This window comes from Neovison vison, chromosome 7 (genome assembly GCF_020171115.1).
Source record: "Neovison vison isolate M4711 chromosome 7, ASM_NN_V1, whole genome shotgun sequence".
Taxonomy (NCBI): domain Eukaryota; kingdom Metazoa; phylum Chordata; class Mammalia; order Carnivora; family Mustelidae; genus Neogale; species Neogale vison.
The window spans coordinates 13468515-13485000 of record NC_058097.1 but is presented as its reverse complement, the minus strand read 5'-3'; the positions used below and the strand labels follow the sequence as shown (position 1 = coordinate 13485000).

Here is a 16486-nt window from a genome sequence, read left to right as displayed (position 1 = left end):
TAAGTCCTGTAGTGCCCGTGGAATTTTTTACATTTATAATGATTCTTCTGTTCCCAGACATGTCAGACAGCTCATTTGTCTAGCACAGTGTCTGCTTCTGGCTTCAATTGTCTTGCACATCTTCCCCCAGACCCTAAATGACCATGTTTTGCCCCCATTAAGCTCTTGTCTTCTGGCCACAGCTGATGGAATTAGGGAGGATATAAGCCAAGACCAGTTATGGCCAGTACATAACTGGTCCCAGGAAGCCTGGCTTTGCTCACTTCCTCTCATCAGACCCCTGTGATGCTGCTCTGTGTTTTTAAAACACCCGCAGCACTACTTACTCCCTTTGAGATGACTTGAGCGAGTGCCGGCAGAGCCCTGGGGGTTGCCATATCTCCCCAGTCAGGACGCTTGGCCTGGGGGTGTACTGTTTGAGTAAGACTGGATGTGACTGAATGAGGAGAGAAGAGAAATCCGTTTGAATCACGGGCTCTTCATCTTGCATGTATTCAGCATCTGACCAGCACAGAGTAGGGTTTCTTAACAGCTGTGCTACTGACATTTTGGACCAGAGAATTTTGGCTGGGGGCGGGGTGGGGGCTTTCCTGTACATCGCAGAAGGGTTAGCAGCATCCCAGGCCACTCCCCGCTACACACCAGTAACACGCACCCCACCGGTTGGGACAACCAAAAATGTCTCTAGCCATTGACCAATGTCTCCTGGGGAACAAAATCACTTTGGGTTGAGAACAATTGATATAGATAATACAGACTATCAGAAAGCTATAAATCTGATCCTATCAGTGTGATCAGAAACGCGACAAAGGGCTTGTGATCCTGTTGGACATCGCCTTGATGAAGATGTTACCAGAAATGATGGAAGATGGTCCCCGGGAGCGCTAAAACCAGCCTTGTTACCAAGATGGTCACAGCTACCACTTAGTGAGTGCTAGTGCCAAAGGCTTGCTACACGTGTTCCATTTATTAACTCATCAGCCCTCCCAGTAACTCCAGGAAGTCAGGGCCGCCATCATTCTGCCCACCCTACAGTTGAGGGAATGAGACATGGAAATGTTAGGGGACTTGCTGGAGGTCACCCAGCTGGTAATAGCAGCGTCACCCAGGAGGCTTGGCTCTGGAGCCCATGGGCTCATGAGCATGTAATGACTCCTTTGGAGAAGGAGAAGCAAGAAGCTCTGCACTCCAGCATCCTGTAGAGATGCTTCCTAAGGAAGTTGCTAACATTAAGACAATTCAGGTGGAGGCAGAATTTCAGAGGGAAAATCGGAAGAAGTTGAGTCTGTCACTGTCTGTCCCCCTCACTGGACTTCTTCACCCTTTTTGCACCATCACCTACTGCTTGGGAGATCCCAGCTAGGCTCTTGAGGTGCATCTAGAGTGTCTTAGGTTTATATGTTAGAATAAATTCACTCCTTTAGAGCCACATATAAATGAACTTTGCTAGATCCAGCTGGCAAAGGGGGCTACCCACGCATCTCAGGTAGCGCCAGAGCCCAGGAGCTCCTCTGCAGAATCAAGCGTGAGCATTCCCTCTGCCACCGAGGGCACTTTATGAGGTGAGGACCACGTCCAAAGTGGGAGTAGGCACAAAAGGGAAGAGGAAGGGGTGGTATCCTTCAGGTTTGGACAAAGTGAAATATTAGGCGAGCCTGGATTCAAAGGTCCCTGGAGTTCCAGACAAATATAGACTGTCTTCCTATTCCTTCTACCCTGAGGACAGCGCTAGTGTCAGGGGTCAGCCGCGTGGGTACTTGGCATGTGCCAAAAAGGCATTTGTCTCGGAGAAGCAAGGCAGACAGTGCTGCTTCCCGGTGGAGGGTGTGGTATTGCCGGGCTGGCCATGAAAGGATCACCAGGGTCGCCTGATCAATACAAAGAAGCCCAGCTCCCACCCTGGCGGACTCCAACTCCAGCTGACTTGAGGTGGGGCATGGCAAAATCAATTTCTAACCGTAGATTCAGATGCATCACTAGACCTAGAGTGCTGCAAAGACTTCCTATGCTGCAAAGACATTTGGAGAGGTGACCTGGAAGGGCTGCACAGTGCCAGCCGGACTAGACCTGAGGTCCTCTGGCTGAGGAGCACATTAAAAGAACATTAAAAGAACCCTTTGCGGGGCAGCTGGGTGGCTCAGTGTGTTAAAGCCTCTGCCTTCGGCTCAGGTCATGGTCCCAGGGTCCTGGGATCGAACCCCGCATCAGGCTCTCTGCTCGGCAGGGAGCCTGCTTTCCTCTCTCTCTCTGCCTGCCTCTCTGCCTACTTGTCATCTCAGTCTGTCGAACAAATAAATAAATAAATAAATAATCTTAAAAAAAAAAGAAGCCTTTGCCCAGACTCTAGGGTGATATATACAGTTATTATCACAACTCACACCTCACACTAGAAAGGGCTTAGTTGCTAGTTGCCTAGTTTCTACAGATTCTTAAAAGCACAGTGTGATGGTCAGTTATTGATCAGTCTAACAGCTAACACCAAATATTGTCTTAGAAATTTTTTTATGTGTAGGTAATATCTAATAGCAAATGTGTAAAAAATCTGTAAAGATGCTTATGCTATCAGGTTAGGATCCTATAAGAATTAGTTAGCATTTACTACTAAGTAATTAGAAAGCATAACCAGGGGAACTCCTAACAGAATCCTGTTTGGAATTTTAGCGTGAACGGATGGCAGCTTTATGAGTCAAACTCTTCCACGGGTTAGGCAAACCCTGAGGGGAAATGACGTCTGCGTCAGGCACAGCCACCCCCGTGAATTTAAGAGCTCGCTCTGTTGTGCAGGGATCTTATTTTGTATTTGCAATAACGGATAGCTGTGACGGCCTGGCTCGCCGTAAGCTGCCAATACTGTTCTCTGTCCCCTTTTTGAATCCACCAGGAGTTCCGTGGGCTCAGAGTTCACATCCCTGTGGAATGTGCTGGTGGGCTCTTTGGCAGGAGACCCATTTCCCTGGTTTTCCTGTCTCTTCCCTTTCCCACTGGGTGAGATGGGGACAGAAAAGTTTATGGATCTACTCCACTGATCTGTGTGGTGCCGAATAGGACTCCAGGCCACCAGGTCTTTGAGGTATCCATGGAGAGGAAGGCCAAAAAGAGAAGAAAGGCGATACTCCTTTGTCAGGGGCGGAATATGCTGCCGAATCTCTTCTAGGCCGGAGTAGAGACACGAACATTTCTCAGCCTGAGCACGTGTGGGTGCGACTCAAGCTTCCACGTACACGACAGAGATGTCGTTAAGGCTTAGAAACCTTCAGTTAACTCGCCTGAGGCTGGTGCCTGCTGGGAACAGAGCCTCTTCTGCCCTCTTGGTAGACTTACTTGGAGGGAGTCCATGCAGACAGAAGGTCCAGGGACAGGTTTTTCTGCTCTTGCTCCGATCTGACAAGGTGGTAGCCCAGCAAAGTCATGGTATCATTGCAGACTTTCTGAAGTCGAGAAACCTTCTTATAAGGCAACGTCCAGCGCCAGGCCTGGGAGACGTTGAGGGCATTCCTGGCATTAGTGTGGAAGGCGTGACTACCCATGCCCTTGCCTCTAGTGATGTTGTACACCCAGGTCTGGAGGTGAGGCAAGAATTTCAGTCCCACATATTTATACATTTGGGCAGTCTGGCCAGTGGGGTCCCGGACCAGGTCCTCATAGCGTATGAGCATGTAGCGTTGCCTCAGGGCTTTGGGCAAGGACTGCACAGCCTTATAGATCTCCAGCTGGCTTTGGCAGATGACCTGCATCACAGAGTAAGGCTGATCCTCCTCCTTGAGTTTCTCCCAATGCTCCCCCAACACAGTGCGGCTGTCAAGCCTGAGTTCCCCAGTGGTGCGTTCTCGAGAACGGAACACCGCCCGGGGGTCCCGTACCAGGTGCACAATGTGCAGATTGAGGGAGGGGTCTCTCAGCAGTGGGTAGAGCACCTTCAGGTTGAAGAAGCGTACCTCCTTGAGCACCACGTGACTGTAGGAGCGACAGGCCTTCTCTACCACCTCAAAAGGCTGCTGACTGCACAGAAGCTTGCAGTGAGCCTGGGGGATGATCATATCCCGGGAGAAGACGTTGCAGGCGGGCGGGGAGCACAGGGCCCTGCTGTTCTCCCACTGGAAGAGGCTGGACTGTCTTCGAGGACCGGGTTTCATGTAGGCATCAAAGACACTCATGTCACACAGAAATACAGCACGGATCAGGTCCCTCACTGCCATTTGCAGCCTCCAGGCGGTGCTGTGTGTGAAGGTCATCCAGATGTGCCAGGCGGGCTCCATCAGGTAGAAGACATCCGGGTGCTGTGCAAAAAGCTGTCCCACAAAAGAAGAGCCAGAGCGCCAGGAAGACAGGACCAGCACATGCATGGGCTTGGGCTCCTCCTTCGTGGACAGGGAGTTGAGTTTGTGGCCATACAGATGGAACAACAGGGCAAAGATGGCCATCTGGGAAATCAGAAACAGCAGTGGCCTCATTTTTTTGGGCGGTATCATCATGGTGAAGTGGAAGAGCTTTAAGGAACAAGCAGAAGGGCTGTGTTAGGCTTCCATTTTGGTGTCTGCCTTCCATTCCCTTTCTTCTTTCATTCCCTTTCTTCCATTCCCTTCCATGTCCCTTTCAAATGACAAAGCCATTTTGTCCCCCCCGGCCCCCAGCAAGGAGCAACCTAGAGCGCTGGAAACTTCTGGCAGCCAACTATGCAAATCCTTTGAATCAATTCCCATCCCTTGCAGTTAGTGTGTCAATAAGTTCTATTTATTTTAGGCTCTTTACTCCCTTTCTCCTGGTCTTTCTTGTCCAGTGAGCTACCAAAAGTGCCTGAACGTAGCCATATTTCATCGACCTAGAGGAATAGCTCCATTCTGAGAGCTCGGTGACATGCTTGCCTCTACACAGGCCACTTAGGCAAAGCTTAACCACAGTCTGACCAAATTTTGGCTGAATGCTCTGTGATTCCTTCTGAAACGAAGGGAGATAAGCTGACTTGAGAGGACTGACCTCACGGCCACCGTTCACCTACCTCTCCTGTCTTGAGGGAGATTGCCATAGGCCATTTCTCATTACCTTCCTTCATCTCAACCAAGCACAGGCTTCAGTCCCCTGAAGGATATGGTTGCAGGCTGTAAAACTGTTTGGCTCGAGTTTGGAGCTGTCTCCTCAGTGGCAGAGCCAATTGCCCATGGCACCTGTCCTCTGGTCCCCTCTGGTTTGGCATCATCCTGTGGGTTTAGGAACAGGAGGAACCGGCCCAGTGCTGACATCTGCATAGCTCGGAAACTGTCTGAATCTATTTAGCTTGAATTGTTGTCTCCTCAATAGCTGACTCGGTGGCAGTGTGGCAAGCCAAGCTAAGAGCTACAGTTACCTGCGACCTGTTAGCCACTGTGCCGCTGCTTGGGGGAATGCTTAACTGCTTGACGCAATCCAATCAGGGCATCTCAGTACAGATGGCCAGGTTATGTACTGCACAACCCTAGAGAATGCCATCTCCTCAAAATTTTAAGATATTTCTTATTAAAAAATGTTCTCGTAGGAGACAGTAAAGTATTTTGGTCCAACATAATAAGAACATTAGGATGATTTTCCAGTTGTTAGATGTTAAACATCTAGAGACGGGCGCCTCGGTGCTTAGTCAGTTAAGCGGTCAACTCTTCATTGAGCCCCATGTTGGGTTCCATGCTCAGTAGGGAGTCTGCTTGGGATTCTCTCTCTCCCTCTCCCCGCTGCTTGTGCATTCCCTCGAAATAAATCAATTAAATAAATAAACATATAAATACATAAAATCTTTAAAAAATATATCTAGAGAAATGAATTCTACTTAATAATTCACACCAAGACTCAATACAGACTGGTGGCAGCCCTCAACTTACTCCCTTTATAATCAAGGCTGAAAAGACCATGGTTCCCAGTGCCATGCTAGAATGTTATTCTGAGGGCTTTTTTTTAATGGTTTAAGGTTAAGGGTTCTTTAAGGGTTAAGATGAATCTGGATCATTTTGGATGACTTTGTAGCACAAACAACTACTGAGAGATAGAATAGAATAGCTTTTTCACACAGTATAAAATATTAATAGTAGCAAGGTGCTAGTTTTTTTAAAAAACATCTTATTTTTACATAATCTGCATACCAAATATGGGCCTCAAACTCACAATCCTGCAATCAAAAGTCCTGTACTCTGACGTCCACGACTGAGCCAGCCAGGCACCCACAGGGTGCTAATTCTTATACACCCAAGATACTCTTCCTTCCAGCTTTAAAAAACAAAATACATTAGGGGTGCCTGGGCAGCTCAGTCAGTTAAACATATCTGCCTTGGGCTTAGTAATCCTGCTTCTCCCTCTCCCTCTGCCTGCCACTCCCCCTGCTTGTGTTCTCTCTCTGTGTCAAATAAATAAAATCTTTTTAAAAAATAAAGTAAGGCTTCCTACAATCCTGCCTGCATGCAGGACCGACCTAACAGGAGCACGTACCAGCCTGAGTCTCTAGCCTGTCATACTGCAAGTCTTTAACAGGTGTCGGCGGGCTGCGGAGGGTGGAGTACTATGACAAGCAGTTATGTCTGTGGATGAAGATTATAGCTGTAAATTAGAAAACTTCTAGAGCTGTTTGTAAACAGGGTTAATGACATACCTTAATGACGGGTCACAGTATTTTTCTGGGGGAAAGAACACCTAAGAATTTTGCCAGTTGTTGAATCAGTAACCTCCACTGTACTCACAGCTAGGATGAATCTGCTCGCTGGTGTTTGGTCGTTACTGTACAGAGAAAGTCTACTCCAGTCCATGTCCCCCATCTGTCCGTTTCCCACCTTGCCCCCAGGTACAACTGGGTTTTTTTATGTGTCTTTTCATTTGCTTTATACACACCCAAGAAAATTCAAATGTACGTGCAGTCTTAATTTTCCCCCTCTTTATAACAGAAAACGTAGCAAGCTATACACACCTTGCTTTTTTTTAACTTTATAATGTGTCTTGGCGAGCTTTCCATGCTAGCACATAAAGCACTTCCTCACTCCATTTTACCACCACATAGAGTTCTATCATGCAGATACACCACAGTTTATTTAGTTGCCTCACTGCTTGGCTTCTGGCTTATTTCCAGCTCTTTGGCCATTCAGAAACGTCGGTAATGACCTGATGCTTATACATCATTACACATTTATGTAAACTAAATCCCCAGAAGGGGAATTGCCAAGTCAAAAAATACACCTGCGTGTAGCTTTGCTATCTGTCACCCAGGTGGTCTTCATACTTGTCACAAACCATTCATTATATCCAGAGCTGCAGAAATTCTAGGGTGTAGATTTTCAAGGAGGAATATATAAATATAAAAGCAAGTTTATAGGTTGCTTCCTGAAGAGATGCAACATGCTTCCCTTGGAAGTCCCCTGAACCTTCTGGGAAGTATGTACTGACCCAAGCCAAACCTTGTGCCATAGAAACTCTTCTCTTGCATTCATTACAACAGTGTATTTCCTCCTTATCGCCAAAAGGATCCAGTGAGGGTCATCTCTCCTTCATTGCCAAGATTACTTTGCTATATGCCAGGGAAATGTCAGTGAGTGGTAATTCCTTCCTTTGCCCTGAAGGTTAGAACAGGAGAAGCTAAGATATGCTCTTAGGTCTTTCAGACTCAAGCCCAAGAGGAAATGATTAGAAACCAGGACATTATTAATAACAGCCCAAGACTGGCCTCCTCTACCCCTACCTCCCAAAGACTTAGGAAATGACTTTAGCAAGAGATCCTCTCCCAAAGGTACTGTGATCATCTGGAAAATTTTGGAACAAAGATAGGAAACAACAGAGCAAGAGAGAGAGAAAAGTAAAGAAGAGAAGGACTTGACCTGTGCACATTTATAAGGAAAGCATGGTAGAATTTTATATGCAGGGCCTGTAATCAACTCACAAAGAAACTAACATTTCTTAAGGATTAGGAATATAGATCTTTCAGAATTATACTCTCTCCCTAATCCTGGCTCAGTGTCCTGAGCAGGATTAATGGCTGTAAGTCCTCCCTGCCTACAAGTAGCTCCTGGCTTCAGGCCTGTTCTCTCCCAGAGCTGGAGCCACGCCTCTTGACCCTGTCCCCAGTTATCCTCAGGCTTTAGTTGTTCACAGTTCTCAGGAATTCCCATGGAAACCCTTTGATTTCTTTCTCTGCTTATTCTTACCATGAGCATTCACCCTGGCCAGGAAGAAAATATGCTTTTGAAAAGTGAGTCCCATCTCTTGTCACTGGGATCTAGGTACTTCCTGGATCTAGGCAACCCATGATGGGGCTAGCCAGGACAGCCAAGAAATACCACAGGCAAAGCTCATGTCTGCAGAGATTGTAATCAGCCGTAGAGATGGATATTCTTGAGGACCTGGGAGAAGCGAGCAAATGTGGCTCCATGAAGAAAGGGCAAATTGGGTTTTTTATGGCAGTCTCCTCTAATCTAACTTCCACCTCTCCCCTTGTCCTGCACTAACCTCCTCTATAGTCCTTGGAGTTGGTAAGCGTTTGTGAGAAGTGTGTGTCACGACTCCATTTCCGAGTCCCTGGTCCACCTTCCCAGGTGTTCTTTCCTGGATGTTGCATTGCAAGCCTGAACCCCTCCCTCCCTGCTGTCAGAATCCCCACTGTGCTCATCTCTGGCCTGGCCTTTGACAGTAAGTAGCCTTTTTCTTCTGTCTCTCAAATTCCCCATCAACCTCTGCTGCCAAAATCTGTCTTTTCTAAAGCACAAGTCTATCAGTCCCCTCCTTGACATCCTTCCGTAACTTTCCAGCACACACAGGATTAAATCAAAATCCCCAAGACTTATAGCCTGGGGCCTTCATGGTCTGGACTTTGATCCCCTGTCAGTCCCCTGCTTTTCAGCACTTTAGGCGCCAGACTTGACTTTCAGTTCTTTCCTGTTATTTAGAAGCCCTTCCTCCCAAGATTGAGTTCTCTAAACTTTCGAGTAGCATCCATCTCTCATTCTATAGTAAATAGCCATAGAAGAATTTATTTCTACCTCTGGGCTGCTGTAACTTAAGGGAAAATACTATGTCTTATCTTGTAAGTGATTAAGGCTCTTTAAATACTTGTTGACTAAATCAGTAGTTGAACAGGGGGAAGAGGAATAATGGCTGGAAAGCAGATAACTGAATGAGATCCTTTGAGAAGCGGAAACTTTTAAAAATGCACATGTGTGTCTCTGTAGTATCAGTTACTAAAATTTAGGTGATTCTGTTGAATATTGACCAAAACTATCTCAAGTGGAGAGAAATATTAAAGTTAAAGGCAGAGATTTGATGGTATGGCACAGCTAACCTTACTCCAAAAAAAGGGGGGGGGCATTCTACAGTGAGTATGTATTAAGGAAAGCTACAAATAAAAGGCCATGAACACTATTTTTTTTAAAACTAATAAGAAACAGAAGCAGGCCATCTGGGTGCTCAGTCGGTTGAGCATCTGACCCTTGATTTCGGCTCAGGTTGTGATCACAGGGTTGTGAAATCAGCCCTGCTCAGCGGGGAGTCTGCTTCTCTCCCTCTCTCACCCTCTTCCTAAATAATTAATTAATCTTTAAAAAGAACTAAATCTTAAAAAAGAAAAAAGAAAAGAAATAAAAGCGTATTGCAAGGCACAAGACCACTCAGACAGACTACTTCTCTTGTCTAACTAGCTAAGTCAGGAAAAGAAAAAAAAAAACAACAGAGAAAAACCTCACCACATCCTGTCATCATTGCCCCCCCAGCCAATATTTTAAAAACAGGTTGTGCCAATGAGGGGTGAGTGGTATATTCTTAAAAAACACTATCATCAACATGACCTCACCCGGGAGCCTGGATGACCCCCAAATGGGTGCTGTGTAGTTCTTTTAGAAACAAAGTGAGCGGGGGCGGGAGGGTGCGCCTGGGTGACTCAGTCGTTTGAGCCTCTGCCTTCAGCTCAGGTCATGATCTCAGGGTCCTGGGATCGAGTCCCACATTGGGAGGGAGCAGGGAGCCTTCTTCTCCCTCTCCCCCTGCCTGACACTCTCCCTGCGACAGAGAGAAAGAAAGAAAGAAAACGAGGAATTCTGAGGGGAAAAATAACAGGCAGCAATTTAAAGAGCCCTGGATTCCAGCCCCTGGCACATTCCTAACTTAGATCCCCCAGGGAGATTGTGCTCCCATAACCCCAAATTACAGATGGCAGAAGATATTTTCACAAACCGAGAATTCAGAGTTGGATTGGAGAAACTGAAATCCAGACGTAACACCTACAGACCCAGAAAAACCACAGGGATAAGCACCTGGGTAAAGGTGACCCTGTGGTCACAAACGCTGACTAGACCGAAAGCGCCAGGAGGGTTGGCCCCGGGCCACCACCACTGCTCCATCTCCAGTCCCCACTGTCTCCAGGGTGCCAGAAACAGCGCCTGCAGCATTAACCGAATGATGACCAAGTAACATCATCTGCAGAGCAGTTTTTAGTGCTTGAGCGTGCTGCGGGTGAGGAAGGTAGGCAAGATAGTTTTATTTTGCGCATATAAATGTATTTCACTTCCAATTAGAAGCCCTAGACTGGTCTGAGGCCCGACGGGACAAAAGTCTCTTCTACTTCAGCTGATGTGTCTGCCTCGTAACTTAATCTTTCACGTCCGAGTAACGCTCCGCAACTTTGAAAGCCTGTTCAGCCACAACCACAACAGCTGATCATGACACGGATAATCCACACACTCGTTTTTCAGAGTAAACTGAACCCTAAGTGATGGACTCAGCGGTGGCAATAGCCCTACCTGAGTCAGACCCCAGGTCCGCTGAGTGTCAGGGATGAGAGCATTCAATGATCCCATCACACCCTGCCTGAGCTAAAGAAAACCTACAGCTCCCTCCCGTCTGCCATTCTCTAGCACCCGAGCAGAGAAGCTCCAGGAAGTATAGAAACTTGAACTCAGAAGCCGGGATCGGAGTTAAGTTAGATGCACCAGGAGACCATCTACAGAACATCTATCAGGATAGCCCTACTGGCATTCTCTGCTTTTCCAGATCCTGTGAGAGATGGTGCTGGGTGGGGACGAGGGAGCTACTGGCAAGCAGCTTGTGCTTTTTCAGGAAGATTCTCCAGGTGACTCTGATTTAGCCGTCCTCCTCAGCCCCCCTTCTCCTCCATTGCCTTTAAAATCCTTAGCTCAGCTGGGGGAGGTTTTCTGATACTCCGTCCCAGGAGCCCTGGGACAATGGCCCCGCTGCAGAGTGGTGTATAGAGAAAACTCTCTTCTTACCTTGATAATAGCTTAGACTTCTCCACTCCTTGAGGGAGGCTCACTGCTAGCCAAGTTGTGCTTTTCTCCTCTGACTCACCAACTCCCCTATCGGCTTCCTCTTCCTCCTTGCATTTTGCATAACCATCCTTACTCAGAACAAATTCCACTGCCTTCTCCCTTGTGCCAGAGTGACCCACCTTCCAAGACGGTGTTGAGAAAGCGCTCACTCCCGAGTAGCCTTGGTATTAGCAGCTTCAATACGGAGAGACTCAGGCGCTGGGAGAGTCTGTTCCCGGCACACCGGGAGAAGCAAAGGAGGAAGCGTCCTCTCCTAGACGGGAGCTGATGCTGGAAGGTAGGCTCCTGGAAGGCAGCTGAAAAGGTTAACTCCCTTAGGACAGGGCAGTAAAAGAAGGAGGAGACCTGGGAGATGAGGTCGATAGGGAAATCAGAGACAATTACAAACCAAATACCCACAAGATCTTAAGCCTTGTTCTTCCCTTAATCTTATCTCTGTTGCAAAAAAGAGAAAAGCTGAATGCTATTTCTGAATTGTACCTGCCTGCTCACGCCACTGGATTTAGGGAGATAACGTGATTTTTTTTTTTGGCCTCTGTGTCCTGTTTAAAATCTTCGACCCTTCTTACAGATTTTAACTAGATAATTAGCTACATGAAATAACTAAATGTATGGGAGGGCAAAAATCTATTGGCATTTAGTGCAAGAAACATAATTACCTCCACAAGAATAAAAGAAACAAGTCATTAAAACTTGTAGCTTCTTACTAGCTGCGTGGCCTTTGGCATATCACACAACTATTCTGAGCTACTTCACATGATCGTTGTGAGTGTAAACAACAGAGGAGAATCCTCAAGTAAATGTAAATTGCAGCCAAGTGTAAAAGCCACTGACTTTGCATTCAGACATCTGGGCAAGCAAGTCCTTCCTACCTCTCCGAGCCCCGGACTGTCACTGTAAAATATATACCTACTTTATAAAATTCTTGTGAATGTTAGGGCAGGATTAATGCATGTCATACCCCTAATACAATATTATGACAATAATGAATTAAAAAGTGGCAGTTAAGAACCGCCTGGGAGGCGCAGTCGGTTAGACATTTCAGCTCTTGGTTTCAGCTCAGGTCTGACCTCAGGGTCAGATGCATCCCAAGTCCAGCTCCCCGCTCAGCAGAAAGTCTGCTTGGGTTTCTCTTACCCTTTTCCTCTGCTCCTCCCCGCTGCGCTATCACTGACATAAAAAAATAAATGTTGAGAAAGAGTGATAGTTAATCATAGTACCTCTTTCTTCTTGCTCACTCGCTGGCCCACTTTCTAGGTTTGAAAGAGAGAGCAGGCAGAGCTGTAGGAGTTCTAGGATAATCTAGAAAGCATCTTTCCTGGTTTCCCTCAGCTGAGCCTCCTCAGGCTTCAACACTGGCACAAATGACCAGACCTATAGTGGTGGGATTTCAACTGTGTGGCCCTCCCACTCTCCCAATCACTCCCCAGCAGGAAGAAGAGACAGATTTCCTCAAACTGACTCCATGCTGTACATTGAAGAGCCAGAACCGAGCAGTTGGTGGTTCTGCTTTTATTCTTTTTTTTTTTTTTTTTGCTTTTATTCTTTTTATAAAAGTGAATACGTGGGACGCCTGGGTGGCTCAGTTGGTTAAGCAGCTGCCTTCGGCTCAGGTCAGGATCCCAGGGTTCTGGGATCGAGTCCCACATCCGGCTCCTTGCTCGGCAGGGAGCCTGCTTCTCCCTCTGACTCTGCCTGCCTCTTTATCTGCCTGTGCTCGCTCGCTCGCTCTCCCTCTGTCTCTGACAAATAAATAAAATCTTTAAAAAAAAAAAAAGTGAATACTTGTTCGTTAAAAATTTGGAAACTACAAAATGTGTAAGGAAGACAATATAAATCCCTTTAGATTTTGCTGCCCAGAGAAAATCACTCTTGATCTTTTTTCCCCAGACATGCAGAAATCTGTATTATTGAGAACACCCTGGAAAACAAAGATTTATACTTGTTTTCCCTTTGTCTTTATTTTAAAACATCTGGAATTACAAAATTAGAATAAGGGCAGGAAGGTACAATGTAACAAGTAACATAAAGGAACTGCCTCTTAAAAAAAGAAACCAGGACATTCATTATCAGAGCTGTTTGACCGTATCCCTCCCCTCCCACAACCTCCTCCTGCCCTTGTTACTCAGAGGTGATCGCTGTCATGATAAGTGGTTCATTGCTTTTTCTTATGCTTTGTCATCTTTTTTTTTAAATTTTTTTATTTTGGGGGGTGCCTGGGTGGCTCAGTGTGTTAAACCTCTGCCTTCAGCTCAGGTCATGATCTCAGGGTCCTGGGATCAAGCCCCGCATCAGGCTCTCTGCTTGGCAGGGAGCCTGCTTCCCCCCCCCCCTTCTCTGCCTGCCTGTCTGCCTACTTGTGATCTCTCTCTGTCAAATAAATAAATAAAATCTTAAAAAAAAAATTTTTTTTGTTTTTAAGTAATCTCTGCATCCACCGTGGGGCTCAAACTTACAAGCCCTAGATCAAGAGTTGTACGCTCCACCAACTGAGCCAGCCGGGAGCCCTCTGCAGTCTGGTCATCTTAATCAAGACAATTAAAATTTCCCCAATTTGAGCTTTATGTAAGTAGAATCATAGCACATGTGCTTTTTTGATTTTTGCTTTTTTGGTTTCGTATTATCCTTGTAAAACTCATCATGATGCTACATATAGTTATAGAGGCTTTTTAATTTGTTCTGGTTATCCTTGAAACATATCGTGAATATACCACAATTTGTCCACAGTCTTATTAACTGACATCTGAAGTGTTTGTAGTTTGGAGCTGTGGTTAAATATTCTTGACCTATCTCTGGGCACACATTTACACAAGTGTCTCTAGGGGATGCTAAGACATGGGGGGTGTTTGGCTTTGATATTTTTCACCTCATACTATGTAATAAGCATTTACCCATGTTAACAAATATTTATGGAAAACATTACTTTGAAAGGATTTGTCGTATGCCAACGTTCTAGTGCTTACTCGTCAGACACCGAGATTGTTCCCAGTTTCCCTGTGACATAGAACACTGTGGTAAATATGCGACCTTAATGATTAATGAAACACTTAGCATAATTCTCTGTACAAGTAGCTGCCCCGCCTCTTTCCTTGCAGGTAATAACACAGACCTTAGCCTCTTTATTTTGTGACTCATAGATTAGTTCAGAAGAACTTTCAGAAAGTTTGGGCTGAAAGCAGTCATAAGGAAACAGTAATAAAAAACCTAGGGTATCCCAAACAGACGGCATTCCCAGGAAGGAATTAGGAGACACAAAGACTATAAAAGAAAACGATAGGATAGCTCCTGCTTGTTCGGAGCTGGGGACAAGTCAAGCACTGTACTGTGTGCTTATTGGGGTCATTGCATTGTCCTCTTTGCTGTTGCCTTAAGAGGTAATTTCCGTATTTTCCAGATGATAGAATAGAGGCTTGTAGAAGCTAAACAGAATATTCACAATTATATGGCTTATAGTGGAAAAGTATGGACCCAACCTCCACTCATCGGCAGTGCTGCCTCTCTCTGTGATCATGGACAGGACTAGTGAGTCAAGTCCCTTTTGCTGTCCTCCTAAGAGTAGTTGATGGTTCATTCAGGGAGAACTCTTTCTACAGTTATAGGAATAGAAATTTAACATTCATAAAGAAGAAAGAACTCATTCAGTTCCGTGTATCACCATGGAATCCTCCGGCCTTGCAGACCTTATGGGGGATTCTACTAGCCTCGTGTAAAAAGAAAAAAGAGAGAAACTGGGTCTTTGTCAGTCATTGATGAACACCAGTAATTTAACCCAGCCCTTTCTACTTTCTTTCCATGCTTTTCTGAAGCCTTCCCAAATATAGTGATCACTCAGATATACCAAAATCCCTAAATAATTCATGTCACCTACTGTCTATTCCTTGAGAAGAATTTGTGCTGGTAGAGTGCCTAGCAGCTAAAGAAAAACCTCCTTTGGTTACTAGCCCCCGGTTGGCAGTCAGCACATTCAGATATGCGGCTTCTAAGACTCTCTAGTATTCCACAGCACCAGGAAGAAATTTGAACGCCAGTGTTTGACATCCAGGCCTTCTTGTGGAACAGTCACAAGGAAAAGACCATTCCTTTAAGTCCACACCATCCACAGCACTTTTCTGTGATGAAAAACTGTTACGTATCTGCATTGTCTAATACAACAGCCACTAAGACATGAGGCTATTGGACACTTGAAATGTAGCTAATGTACCAGATTAGAGAGCTGGGTTAAGGTTGTATAGATCCAGTCTCTTTTTGAGTCTCAGAAAATTTGATGAAAGATAAAGACCATCTCTCTAGAAAATGTACACTTGGAGCGCTTGGGTGGCTCAGTGGGTTAAAGCCTCTGCCTTCGGCTCAGGTCATGATCCCAGGGTTCTGGGATCGAGCCCCACGTCCGGCTCTCTGCTCCGCAGGGAACCTGCTTTCTCCCCCCTCTCTCTCTGCCTGCCTCTCTGCCTACTTGTGATTTCTCTCTGTCAAATAAATAAAATCTTAAAAAAAAAAAAGAAAGAAAATGTACACTTGATCATCATACAAACGCAAAATCATATCCAGTTGCAAGGGGTCCCTACTGAAGAATCCTGACAAAGGGCTGTATGTACTTTAAGTGCTTCTCAAAGCATGATTTCAAGAGGGTTGACTCTCAGGGACCACTGTTCAGCAGAGCTTTGTGCTCCATCCCTCCCCCTTGGACTTTTGCCATCTTTAGAGCCTGGAGACCATCCCTCATGGTAAGGAGTCAGCCACTGGGCCAGAGTCTGATTTTTTCAGGGTCAAAAAGAATCTTTCTGCTGGTTATATACCCACGCCTACCTTTACTGAGACCATTGCTTCCTGTGTACAAGGACTGGAGTTTCTTCACTGCTACACTTGGCTACATGTCTTTCCTGTACACTGACATTAAAAGAACAGTTAGGAGTACCTGGGTGACTCAGTTGGTTAAGTGTCCCACTCTTGATTTCGGCTCAGGTCATGATCTCAGGGTTGTGACATTGAGCTCCGTGTCAGGCTCTGTGCTGGGCATGGGATCTGCTTAAGATTCTCTCTCTTGGGGCGCCTGGGTGGCTCTGCCATTAAACATCTGCCTTCGACTCAGGTCGTGCTCCCAGGGTCCTGATGCAGCTCTGCACTGGGCTCCCTGCTTAGCTGGAAGCCTGCTTCTCCCTTTCACACTTACCTTGCTTGTGTGGCCTCTCTGGCTATCTCTGTCTCTGTCA

The 16486-nt window shown here is 46.1% G+C and overlaps 1 protein-coding gene across 2 annotated transcripts; it reads right to left on the bottom strand.

Moving 5' to 3' along the window:
* Positions 1-2483: 2483 nt before the first annotated feature.
* CHST4 (carbohydrate sulfotransferase 4) lies at positions 2484-11626 on the bottom strand. Of its 2 annotated transcripts, none has more exons than XM_044255790.1 (2): positions 11396-11626; positions 2484-4487 (listed from the first exon to the last, which is right to left on the bottom strand). In XM_044255790.1, exon 2 carries the CDS (start codon positions 4470-4472, stop codon positions 3318-3320), a length of 1155 nt encoding a protein of 384 aa, XP_044111725.1. In that variant the 5' UTR covers positions 4473-4487; positions 11396-11626; the 3' UTR covers positions 2484-3317. The 2 variants fall into 2 exon arrangements, with proteins under 2 accessions (XP_044111725.1, XP_044111726.1); XM_044255791.1 differs by lacking the exon at positions 11396-11626 and adding an exon at positions 11217-11389.
* Positions 11627-16486: the final 4860 nt, after the last annotated feature.

What these genes read in the sequence shown, in the direction of transcription:
- CHST4 (XM_044255790.1), bottom strand. Translation starts at nt 4,472, where the DNA reads ATGATGATACCGCCCAAAAAAATGAGGCCACTGCTGTTTCTGATTTCC.